Genomic DNA, 12,759 nt, shown 5'->3' on the forward strand with positions numbered 1-12,759 from the left:
TTCCACCATGGGATCTCTCCACTCCCCGCTGCATGTTTGAGGTCTCTTTCCAATGAAAATCAGAGACGCCTAGGATATATTTGACAGGCAGTGGGGCAGCATAAGTACAGTCGTGCAGAGAGGCTGTTTTAATTGTGCAGAGGGACTGTTGGGAAAGTTTTTCCCGATATGAAAATTAACATGTTACATGTAGATAGTAGGTGGGGGAAAAAAAATAAATAAATTTTATGAAGTGAGCTATAAAACTTTACTAAATTACATACTGAAATTACATCTGATCACTTTTAGCATATAAAAATGACTAAAAAAATCTGAGAAAATCACTTTGAATAATAGAATCTTCATTTCTGGTTTGAAGAATGAGTTCAGCTCAAAACTTAAGAATTTTAATGTTTTCAGCATTTGCTCTGAAGGTGCCAATGGCTTCAAGATCCAGTATGAAAACATAGTGTAAAGCACTTGATCAGCTACAAATCAAAACAGAAATATTCTTTCTGCTATGTAGCGTGTCTAATTTGCATTCAAAGCGCTTCCTGTTAGGCCTTCATTGGATGGACCTTCTGGAGCTTGCTGTGGCTCTTTTGGGTAATGATGATTGCTAATTTGGTTCCTGAACCACTGAGGTCTGAGTATCACTGCCTTAGGTGCCTAACTTTAGGCACACTACTTTTGAAGAAACAGACAAGGGGTGGGTGGGTGTGTGTGTGTGTGTGTGTGTGTGTGTTTCTCTCACAGCAAAATGATTGACCAATATTCTACAATTGGTTAATAACATAGTAAAAAGCATCCTGATTGGTTAATAATTAAATCAACGTTTTAATGTCATGTGCTTCAAAGAGCCATGGGAGACACATTAAAGAGCCACTTGCAGCTCCTGAGCTTCAGTCTGAGTATCACTAATTTAAGATATGGTCTCACTTAAAAGTTAGGTAGATATAGCTACGGCACTCCAGGGTGTAGATTTTTTTTTTACATTGATGAGCACCATAGTTATGCTGACCTAACCTCCAGTGTAGATAAATGGAAGAATTTTTCCATCAAACTAGCTACTGCTGCTTATGGATTATCTTCGTCAAAGGAAAAACCACTTTCATCGCTGTAAAAAGTGCCTACACTACAGCAGTTGCAATGCTGTAATCATGCTGCTGTAGTGTCTATAGTGTAGATATAGCCCTGATCTGTATGTAAGTACTTGAATAAGTGACTTAATTTTCAGAGGTGCTGAGTAGCTCAGGTTAAAATAAATTACTGATCAAACAAGTTCTGAAATATCATAACTTAGTCTTCTAAAGTCATCCAGAAAAAATAAATTCCTAATATTTCGGTCACCTTTCCCCTCAACCTTCCTTTATCATTAACTGAAGAAATTACTTACTTCCTGCTACTTTGAGGAGGGAATTCTGTCCACCTGGTTGCAGTTTATAACTCTGGCAGTTGTTTTTGTTATCTAGAAGTAAAAGTATCTAATGGAAAATACTAACTATTGATTCTTATACATGATTATACTCAAAATATCCTCGTATGTACATCTATAAAATTCAAGGTAAGCAGATCAGATTCTCTGCTTACCATCTCTGGATGATATTAACACAAAGTAGGTTACTATGAATGTTTAGATGATAAAAGTAAGATCTTTTTTTAACTTACTAGAATATGAACAGTTTATGCTGTTAGTTTATTCTCCATGTTGACATTTTGCTGGCCTTAAATTAGTTCTTATTTTTGTCTTCCTGTCCATAAACACTGTGTGTTTTTTCAGTTGCTTGTTACAGGCATATATGAGTTTAAAAATAATTGGTAATGAAAGATTAGATATCGTATGAAGTTGAATCCAGTATTTTTTTTGACAATGTGATTTTTGTCTTTCTTTCTCTTGCTGTAGACGTCTTCCTAGCTGATTACATAAGCAGTCAGATGGAGACTTGCTGATCTTGTTACTATAAGTGCTATCAAAATTGACAGCTTATGCTCACAGTCATAACATCTCTGCTACTGAATTCTGTTCTGTGTAGCCTCAGACAGATTCTCTGTTCCTAACACATTTGGAGGCATCCATCCAAACTTAATAGAAAGTGGTTCTCAACTTTGCACCATGAACCTAAAGTGGGTCACAATGTTGGGTTTTTTTGGGGTGTCTTCATATTTGCTACAGAATCTAAGCTTCTTCAGTTACCTGTGTATATGTATTCCACTCTTGGTGTGACTGCGCCCCATGCACTCAGTTGGAATCTTTGGGTCAGAAGTGCCCATTGGGGCCATGCCTGTACTAGGGAGAGCCCCCTGTTCCTTTGAAGGCATAAAGGGTAGAGCAGAACCAACCATCCCTCAGTTCCTTCTTATCGCCCTTGACACAAAGCAGTTTCCCTTACTCTTGCACTTGTGGTCCTTAAACCAGAATTTTTGTATGTAGTTATCTTCATAGGACTTGTCTAAACAGAGGCATAATGAATTCTATAGGGGTGTGATTTATAAAGCACACTAACATGTTGTGCATTGATTGTTCCGGGTAGTCCATGCTGACGTGCCTTAACATAGTTCTGTTTGAAACAGTAATTTGTAAAGGCCTGGTCTACACTACGAAGTTAGGCTGACCCAGTTCCATGGCTCAGGGAAGTGAAAAATCCACCCTCCTGAGCAGCGTAGGTAAACTGACCTAACCCCTGGTGTAGCAACACTGTGTCAATGGAAGAATTCTTCCCTTGATCTAACTACCATCTATTGGGGAAGTGAATTTGCCTCTGCCAACGGGAGAAACCCTCCCATTGGCGTAGGTAGTGTCTATAGTACTGTAGTGTTTCAAGTGTAGACAAGCCATAAAGCACACAAACAAATCTTTAGTGCTCATCAGCAGGGACTATATGGACCAACTAATGTGAAACACATTACTTCCCTGTAGAAAACACCCCCCCATAGTATGCATTTCCCCACAGTGTAGACAAGGCCTCAATGTAGTTTAGTAATTAGGATAGTGTGGTGTTTTTGTTTTTTTTTTTTTTTTTAAAGGTTTTAGTTTGGGTTAACTATTTCTAGCTATTTGTTTACCCAATACCAGATAGTCAGTCAGTTTCATGGCTGACCAAAAATCTCCTGGCTTTAAATACTCCTGTTTTAGTGGCACAGCTATACTTCTCAGAGATTAACATTAAAAAATTTCCTTTTTTTCACTGAGGGACATATCACTGAGAAATGCTGTGTTCTTCACTTGTTCCCTAGATGAATCCTAATAGCCTGGGTTGCATATGTAACATACTCAGGCTACAGTCTAGACTGATGAACAGCTATGTCATCTCAGCCCTCTTACCTGGGGTGCCCTTTACATTGCTTTGCTGCTATAGCTACCATTCCTGGTCTGCTCTCACCCAGCCCCCAGCATGTTAATCACTCCGAGCTATATTGTATGAGTTCTGCAGCCAGCCACTCTTGAACCACACTGCAGGGTGTCACCAGCATTCTCCCAATCCCAGACTTCCCCAGAAATGTATAGCTTTCTCCTGGACAATACGAGGTCATATAAAGTTTGTAATTTTATTAATAGAAAATGATATGCACAAATCCTGTTCTACCAAATGGAGTTTCCCAAACACTTCAAACACACTGGTTAAGGTAAAACAATTAAATAAAAGTAATTTAGGCATGGAAGTCAGAATTGGTTACAAGAAAAATAAGAGTAAAACATAACTAATGTCTTGATTGACCAACTAAAGTAAATTCAAAGCAAAGTCTCTCTCACTATGTTTCAGCAGTCCTACAGGCTGAACTTATTTCAGTCAGGACCCCCCACGCAGTTCATTGCTGCTTTCTTTGTTCTTCAGGTGTCATGAATGCTGTGGGCAGAGAAAAGGGAGGAATTCTTTCCTTTTATAATCCTCTCTCCTTTGAGAGCTTCTCCAGCTAGGAGCAGGGCACCAGGCAATCTCCCATTGTCAGGAACTCTATGCTGTTTATATTTTAGCAAAAAAAAAAAAAAAAAAAAAAAAAAGACTCTCTCTCATATCCTTTTTCCTGCCAATGAATGGCCATTTAAGTAGGTGATGGCCCATTTGACCTTGTTTATATCTGAATGAGGTATCAGCTTGCCTATACAATGTTGTAACACATATTTTGCCAGGACAACATTGACCAGAGAGTAAGGGTTTTCAAATGAAACCTCACAAGGCATACTTTGTACCAAGGTTGTTATAATAGCAATACAGGGGTAAAGACCATCACATGCTTAAACATTATTCTTTTAGGTAAATCAATGAGACCCTGTTTGGATAAGAGCAGACAAGAGTCTTCTGGCTTTGAGCAGTCCTCTTCTGAAAGTACCTCGGTGGGCTCTTTAAGTTTTGAGGCTCCTGCTTCTTCACTGAAGCATTCCTAGGTTATTCCAGCTGTCATGTCTTCCACAGGAGGTTTTTTTTTTTTGATGGGAGAGACACAGTACCACTCCCTTAAGGAGTACAGACATGAGTTACTGTTCTAGGGATGCAGCAAAAGAAAGAGGGAAAAGTCTTGTTTTTCTTTTCAGATAAGGGTAGCTTGAGGCCAGACTTAGGTTCCTGAGGCACCCAGAGACCTCAATACTTGTGCTCTGGTACCATTTAAGAACCCATCTCTAACTGCTTTCAGTAGAGTCTGTAGTACCAACCTTGTCAGCACTGTCTACTGTAGTGCTGACAACTTTTAATATGTTGTTGTCAGTACCACAGTTTATGTAATGGGGGATTTAACTTTATCAGCACCACCAGAGTCACCTTTATTGTCTTCCATAGTAGAAATGTCTGCTTCAATACTGACTGCTATGGTACCAGGACCATCTTTGGCATTAGTAAAGAATCTCCTTTTCCTTAAGCCCTCAGAATTCTGCTCGGTCTGCTCTTCCACTTCATATGGAGGACTTGTACTACTTCCCTCTCTTGGATCGTTGTGGTTGGGAGTCACCACATACTCATCTAGGCCACAGTTGCATGACTTCTACTTTTCAGATGCGAATTCCAGGGCTAGGAGTCATAGTAGGCACATGGAATGTAGGGAGGGGACCCACTTCTTGCTATCCCTCACTCAGGCCACCCACTTATTATCCTTATGGTTCTCATTCCTGGCCATATTGGGTGCCCCTGAGCATGTCATATCAGGAGGCTCTACTCCTCTTTTCCATTCAAAGCCAGATCACCCTCCCGAGAGGGATCCAGTAGGGTACAATAGCAACCATCTTCCCAGCTCTCCCGTATAGAACTTAAGAATTAACCGGTTTATGAAGAGGAGCAGCACTAATCTTCTGAAGTTGCTCCTGCAATCATATCTTCATCACCAAGTGAAGCTGCCGTATCTTCTGCTTCTCCCCCTGTTGTCTATAGGGCTTTTCTGAATCTTCTTCATTGGTGGCAGAGGTGCTGGAAATACCAATAGAAGTAGTGCAAGAAAAGGCACACAACATTTTTTGGACATACTGCACTCCTCTTTGCCTGAAGCTTGGCTGTGCCTGTGAATGAAGGTCATCATACACCAGCCTTTATTCCACCAACTTCTAAAAGAGTCGATACAATATACTCAAGTCCATTCTTTGAGCTTTTAGTATTTCTGCATGCATCCAACACCTGGTTCACTGGTGGTTGCTTCAGCTTAGGAAAAGATAAGATTGCGTTCAAAATCTACACTAAAAGAGAAGGAGCTAAAACACCTCTCTATTTGGCAGAAAAAGTTATTTAGGTGCTAGTCTTCAGTTTAGAAAGAAGAGCCTGATAATTAGATATTCTAAATATGAAAGTGGGCACAAAGTCTCTGACTTCCTTGCTAATGTACCACAAGATTCCAAAAAAAAGGATTAAAATATTTAAATTCAGAAGGACAACTTATTGCGTGTACCTCTTTACAAGCAGCAATAAATGCTTCAGATACTGCAGCTAAGTCAGTGGCAACAGCCATACCTATGAGGTTTGTCATGGCTACAATCTTCTGAGATTCTCAGAGAAGTTCAGAATGCGATAGAAGACTTTCTTTTTGATGATTAAATTTCAGCACTAAAACTGATAATTGACTACTTTCATTGAACGGTTCTAGGGTTGTGCTCAGATCTTAGGCATTTACCTTTCTGCCCAGGAAGAGCAGTTGAGATACAAACCTTATTCAAGACAAGCTCCTGCTTCCTTTTGTCAGTCATACCAAGGCACTGTAGATGGGGAGGTACTATTTGGATGAGTAGAGAGTACTTACCTACAGTCTTGTCTGTACTCTACTCACCTAAGCAGTGCTTCACTGTCCACACAGTTAGTTATTTCTACCTGTGTTAGGGGGACATGTAGTGTATGTTCTGTTCACATTGCCAAAAGGGGTGTGTAATGTAGACATACCTTAAAACATCTCTATTCCCATTTGGAAAGCAGTTAATTTTATTTTCAAGAAGCTTGGAACAATGCTACCACAGTTCAGTAGGTCCTAGAAATTGAAACAGGTTTCTCAACTCGGTTTCAAGCACTTCTACCTCCCTTCACCTCACCCATTTTTTAAGGACTCTTGTCACCAGAGACTGTTGAATCAAGAGGTGGAGCCCCTTCTTACATTGGGAGCAACAGAAGGGGTTCATCTTCTATTCAGAGGAAAGGATTTTTATTCCTATTACCTTACTTCCTAAGAAGAGAGGAGCGTGGTGGCATGTTCCACACTTGCAAGAACTCAGGACTTTCATTTGTTGGTTTGAGTTCAGTATTGGTGACCTTGGCGTCAGTTATCCCTACAGTTATCCTCTTGACTTCCAGGGCATACATTTCCATATATTGATCCATCCAGCGCAGAAGAAATGCTTAGGATTTGTAGTTACGACATCACACTGCAGAGCACTGGCTTTGTCTGTCACTAGCCCCAAGAGTCTTTGTCTATCACAGTAGCAGCACATTTAAGAAGACTAGTTATGAATAGAACTATAATACCCAATGTCCAAAGCATAGGGAAACTATGCTCAACAAGTCCGATACCATACATCACATTCTTTGTCACCACTCTGGGACTCAAGATCAACAAAAAGAAATCCTCTTTAGTTGCCAACTCAAAACCCAGAATTTATAGAAGCACTTCTAGATCCAACAGCAGTGAAAACATACTTAACCCAAAACAGGTTTGACATATGTCAGACCTCATAAATCAGTTACAGACAAATGAACAGATGACTATAAGGTCTGATCTAAGAACGTTGAGCCTCGTGGCATCGTGGTAATTTGTGACTTGGTATCCCACATAACGCCTTTGTTGTTTGCAAGGCTAGTTCAAGTCCACTTATCACCCAAGCAGACTTCTCATGGACGTAGCAGTTCAGATTCCACAAGAAGTGCTATTATCGTTAAATTAGTGGAAGAACACAGATCAAGTTTGCAGTGGCATTCCATTTTCTCTGCTTCTGCCCACAAAGATATTAGTAATAATAGATGCTTCCAGTTTGGAATGGGGAGCTCATCTGTTCCATCACAGATCTATGGTCACATCAGCAGATTCACTTGTACATTCACATATTAGAACTAGGAGTGGTCCGCTTGACACATATGATCCTTTCTTTCAAAGCAAGACAATTCATGACAGTCAGTATCAGACAATGGTTTATGTAAACAGACAGGGAGAAGCTGTTTGACTGTGAAACTGGTACACTGAATACCGTTACAACCATTGTTCTACATCTGCCAGGATTACAGAATATGTTAGCAGATGGTCTGAACAGATGATCAATAAAAGGATTCCATCATTTAAAAAATATTCTAGTACTGGGATCAGCCAGACATGGTCTTATTCGCCACAGAAAAGAGCACCATGTAAAATCTACTGTTTGAGTGGGTCAGAACCCAGGATCCCAGGCAGATACGTTCTTCATACCATGGAACTTTTTTTATAAGGCTTTTGAGAAAAATCCAACATGACACTTGGGTAATAGAGCTTGATTAGAAACAATTTTCCCGTCCCATGATAATTTTTTAGATTTAAAAATAAATAAATTCCCATCTTGAAACAGGACAAAAAGTCAATGTCAAAAGTTTTCATGAGCCAGAAATAAAAAAAAAATAGAAAAATGGTTTGTTACAAAAAAATCAGAGAAATATCATTTTTGTTTGTAATTAGCTTAAATTTTGAATTTGCTCAACATGATGTTTGGAATTTTTTGTTTAGAAAATGTTGCAACAAAACATTTTGGCAACTTCAGATTGGGAAAAGATAGAAAAATTAATTGAAACCAGGCTTTTCCTGCAAATAATTTGTTTTGACAAATCCACATTTTCTAATAGAAAAAATGTTTTGTCAAATTATTCCTGACCAGCCCTTTGCTGAATTGATTTTATTTGCACCAGCAAGGCCCAGATGGTGCTGATACAAAGATTGGTTGAAACTTCCAGACATCTTCCAAAAATGTTGTCCATTTCTGTGAACATGATTTCTCAGGAGAGTTCGATGAGTTTTCATCCAGACCTGGCATCCTTACAGCTCAAGGCCTGGATGCTGAGTGGCTAACTGATTTGGAGAAACCTAGTCTTAGAGACGTACAAAACATTTTAATACAAAGTAGAAAAGATTGTACCATTGCAGTTTCTTCTTTCCCTGGATCCAAATGAAGCTGCTGTGGAGTCACTCAATTACTATAGAGATGCTTTATGGAGTAGAGGGTGCTGTCCAGGCCTTGGAGGAAATTCCTAAAACAGAAGGTGGTTGCTCAGGGTATGCACTGGCACCAGGATTTAGGTTTAAATGTAGCTTGCAACCCTTGTTTCATGCTACTGGCAGATTCAGGAAAGTAACTGCATTGGTTTATGTGTCAGTCACAATTGGAAAAGGTGTCTTTGTAACTCAAAAGGTCAAAATTTAACTTTTTAAGAATGAAAGCTTAGATTCTGTAGACTGTTAAGCCTCCCCCTCCGTCCCCCTCTCCCCCAATTCACCAGAGAAAGTCTTACTCACCACTGATGAGTGGATTTGTCAAGTACTGAATTATAACTTAATTTTTTTAATGTGGTGAAATTATTATTTTTATCTGTTGAATAGTAGTGCCATATGGCACAATGACCTTTACGAATATATATATATGATAACATTTGGATCATTTGAATAATAGATCCAAGATATTGGATCATAGAAGAAAGAAGGTGGGTGGTATGGGTGGAAGAAGGTTGAGAATCCCTGCAAGTTGTGGAAGCTTCATGTATCATGCTAAATTAGGCCTTCATAACGCTAATACAAATACCACACTTGCCTTAGTGTATTACTGTACATGTTTTATTCGTACAAAAATGTCTTTACGTTGTATTATGAACAGGGAAAATTAGTATTAAGGCTACTTGGAGTACAAGGCCTTGGCTTTGTGCTAAAACAAAGGTACATTTTGCATCCATTACAACTTGACAGAATAAAGTCTCAGTATAAGAAACGGTAGCTTCAGTAGCCTCCTGTGGCCAGACATACAATTTTAGGTTATCTGATTACAGTAGGAGAGCATTTACAACTGAGATGATTGCCCAATTTGCAGTATTGATTTCTGAGAGATTAAGGCCAGAACGTTATGTGCAGACCAATGCCTAAGCAGTAATTGGACTCAAGAGAGTAGCAAATAGTTTTTTCCAATAGAATTTCAAGAATTGTTCTTAAATATTTGATAGCTGATCTTTTTTTTGGGGGGAAAAAGGTAGAAGTTATTTAAAAACTTGGATAATTTTCGATTTGTATGGTGATACAGCCCATGATGTAATATTTGCTTTTCTTATGAGCTAACCTTTACTTTCACTTTCAGTAGTGATGGAAGATTAATTAAATGCAGGGTTAAACTGTTAAAGTCTGTCATGTGAAATTAAAGGATTATTTTTTAAAATTGTCACCAGTACAGCAAAACTTAACATTATGTACTTTAATATGATATTCATGTATACAAGGTATAGTCATTAAATTTTCAGCCTAAAGTATTTTTAAGAGAGATGAGAATATTTGTTTTTAATTGCAGTTACCTTTTAACTAGATGGAATTTTCTACTTTTCTTAAAAATAGTGTAGATCTGACAAATTTCCTTTAACCTCCAAATCACACACTATAGCAGCTTTTTACTTTTCGTTCTTGAAGTGTTTGCCAGTAAGGTCCATCTTTAGCCCAAAAACAAACAATGTCTTTAGTACCTGAGACAAATCAGTTCTATTGGTTCACCAACTTACAGCTCACCAACCAATGACTGTACAGTACCAGAAGGATGTAATACCACTTCACCTAAAACTGTAAGTTAAAATGTAAGGTCTGATGGAATGGTTGGAGCACAATTGGCAAGTGTTCATTTTTGTTTTAATATCAACAATTTTTTTTTTTTTATTAAGCAATAGAAAATGAAGTATTGCTCAATGTATTCATAGAGGGTAGGATAATACAAGAGCTTAAAACTGGCCTCTCAAAAAACAAGAATGTAGTTGATAGCCAGTATCCTTTTTGCTTTTGATTTAAAAGCATGTGATAAATATGTGGATTTTTAAAAAAACACGTACGCCTCAGTCCACTCTTAGACATGATGATCCACAGATGAACCTTCTGGTTTGAGCATCAGAATTTCTTGTCATTTACTGCTTTTTTTTTACCTTAGCAGTAAAGTTGAAGTGCTATTTAAGCCTGATGTATGTTCCTCTGCAGCCCTAAAAAAGATTGACCGAAATAACTCTCCAAGAAGAATAGCACAGTCAGTCTCTCTTTGAAACCACTGGAGTAACAGTGGATATATTTTAGTTGTAATTTAATTAGGCCTCTTTTGGGATTCCACTTCCTGGAGTCTCCTGGCTTCTACTTGGGTTTTATGGAGTACCATGCAGTTTGTCTATCATTGCTATTTTAGTATGTTAGAAGTATGAGGAGTTCCCTTTTTAAATACTACTTTGAATTAAGTCACAGCGCAGTAGTGAAACTAATGTGACAGAACTTTAGGGTGCTTTGGAGAATTAGGTTTGCAAGTATATTCATTGCAGTGCTAGGAAGCATTCCAGTATTCCTTTTGCCGTTCAATTGGATTCCTAGTTATTACAAAGGAGTTGCTCAAATGGAAAATAGATCAGAAGAACTCCATTTTTTAGAAGAGTGCAGTACTTCTGGGAAGCTGTATTCTTCAATAAATTCATCATGAAATCCTTATTCTTAATACTGAAGGTTAAAAAAGAATAGTGTTCACCAGCAAAACAATATACCGTGGGGTTTAGTGCACATTTTGATGCTGTGCTGGGACTTCAAAGTGAAAGTTTTAAAAATAAATGTTTTTGAGCAAACGTGAAAGGCAGGTGATAGCCAATTTTATGAGTCGGTCCCTTTTTTTGGTCTAATTAATTTTTAGATCATATTGACAAGATACCATGTTCACTGCCCAGAATGAGTAATTGACTTGTTAATGACATTTCACAGCTCTTTGGTATAAATATAAAGTACTTGCAAGTATTTGAATTGTTGCAACATTTTGGAGTTTAACCATAAGGATTTTTTCTTTTAGCAAGACCACATGATTTCTTTGATGCACAAACACTGGATGCCATTCGACATCGAGCCATCTGCTTCAACCTCTCAGCTCACATAGAAAGTTTAGGGAAAGGCCACAGTGTTGTATTTCATAGTACTGTAAGTATTTTGTTGTTTCCTACTTCATATTTGCATTTGTGTATCTGAAAGTGTAAAAAGGATAGTGATATTATTCTAATTTTCACCTGAGTGAAGAACTTGTCGTTGATGATATTCCATATGCAAAATATTAATATAGAATTTTAGCTTATTAAAAATAAGGAAGTCAAGGAATTTAACTATTAAGGTATGTTGGCAGTTATTTCCAGTAATCTCAGTTCTGTGCCCTAGGTTTGAGAGACTTGGGCAATATCTGTTGTCCAGTTCCCATCAGCATACAACCAAAACACTAATAAATTACTGGAGCCAGGGAAGTTAGTCCCTTCTCCCTGCAATATTTTTAGTATTGTATTTTAGATTTCATACTAAGAATATGTAAATGGACAAGACTGCTATTAATATATACTGTAATGCAGAGATCAGTATGGTTCACTTCAGGAAATTGTTTGATAGTTTTCCATTAGTGATGAAATGCAGGGATCAGAATTTCAAAGAGTGTCGCACCCCAATTTTCCTTTCTAGGTCAGATGATTTGGATATGCAAGAGAATGAAGACACAGACATAATGATGAATTTTAAGCAACAAGCCACAACCTTGTTAACTTTAACAAAACTGTTGGGAGTGAAGAGAATTGCCCTCCTCTAAACTAGCGGGCATTTAATTGGGACCAGTGCAGGGTTAACTAATTTTAAGACATGCAACTGCCAGAAAGGAGGGTTGGTCTACCCCTGGCCTAACCCTCCATAACCAAGCACAGGACTCAGCCAAACTGTTGAATACAACCCAGGAGAAGGGTGCATTAAGTTTAAGACTTCCATTCCATCCCATTCTCCACAGGAAACAAGCCTACTGACTTAGGAGTTTTACCCCAGGTGGTGAACCCATAAGTCTTTTTACTCACACTGGACACAAGCTGTAAGTAGAGACCACAGTTGCTCCATATATCACCATATAAAGTTGTTATTCTGTCACGTTTTTCTACCTAACCAGGCATTCAGGATGCTGTGAGGAAAGCAAAAATCCCCACAGTTTGTCAGTCTTAGCTGGAGGGAAAAAAAAATTTCTTATTCCAAAAAATTCTATCTGGCCAAACTCTCAGCAAGTGTGTGGAAGTCCAGCTTTGGCAACTACGGTAGGGAAGTGTGACTAGGTCAAAGATTGTGCTCTAAAATCAGTGG

General features: G+C 38.3%; 1 protein-coding gene across 3 annotated transcripts in view; it reads left to right on the forward strand.

Annotated features, from left to right (window-relative positions):
* AEBP2 (AE binding protein 2) overlaps positions 1-12,759 on the forward strand; it is a 90,941-nt gene that overhangs the window by 42,205 nt on the left and 35,977 nt on the right. For 2 of the 3 annotated variants that reach the window (XM_067559177.1, XM_067559178.1), the window contains exon 5: positions 11,456-11,580. In XM_067559177.1, coding sequence (XP_067415278.1) covers positions 11,456-11,580 — 125 coding nt within the window. Of the gene's footprint in view, positions 1-1,882; positions 6,886-11,455; positions 11,581-12,759 lie in introns of those variants that run through there. The other variant, XM_067559179.1, reaches the window with a different exon arrangement.

The sequence above is a fragment of the Emydura macquarii genome, unplaced genomic scaffold (genome assembly GCF_026122565.2).
Source record: "Emydura macquarii macquarii isolate MOO-44397 ecotype Brisbane River unplaced genomic scaffold, CSIRO-AGI_Emac_v2 contig_2205, whole genome shotgun sequence".
NCBI classification, from domain to species: Eukaryota; Metazoa; Chordata; order Testudines; family Chelidae; genus Emydura; species Emydura macquarii.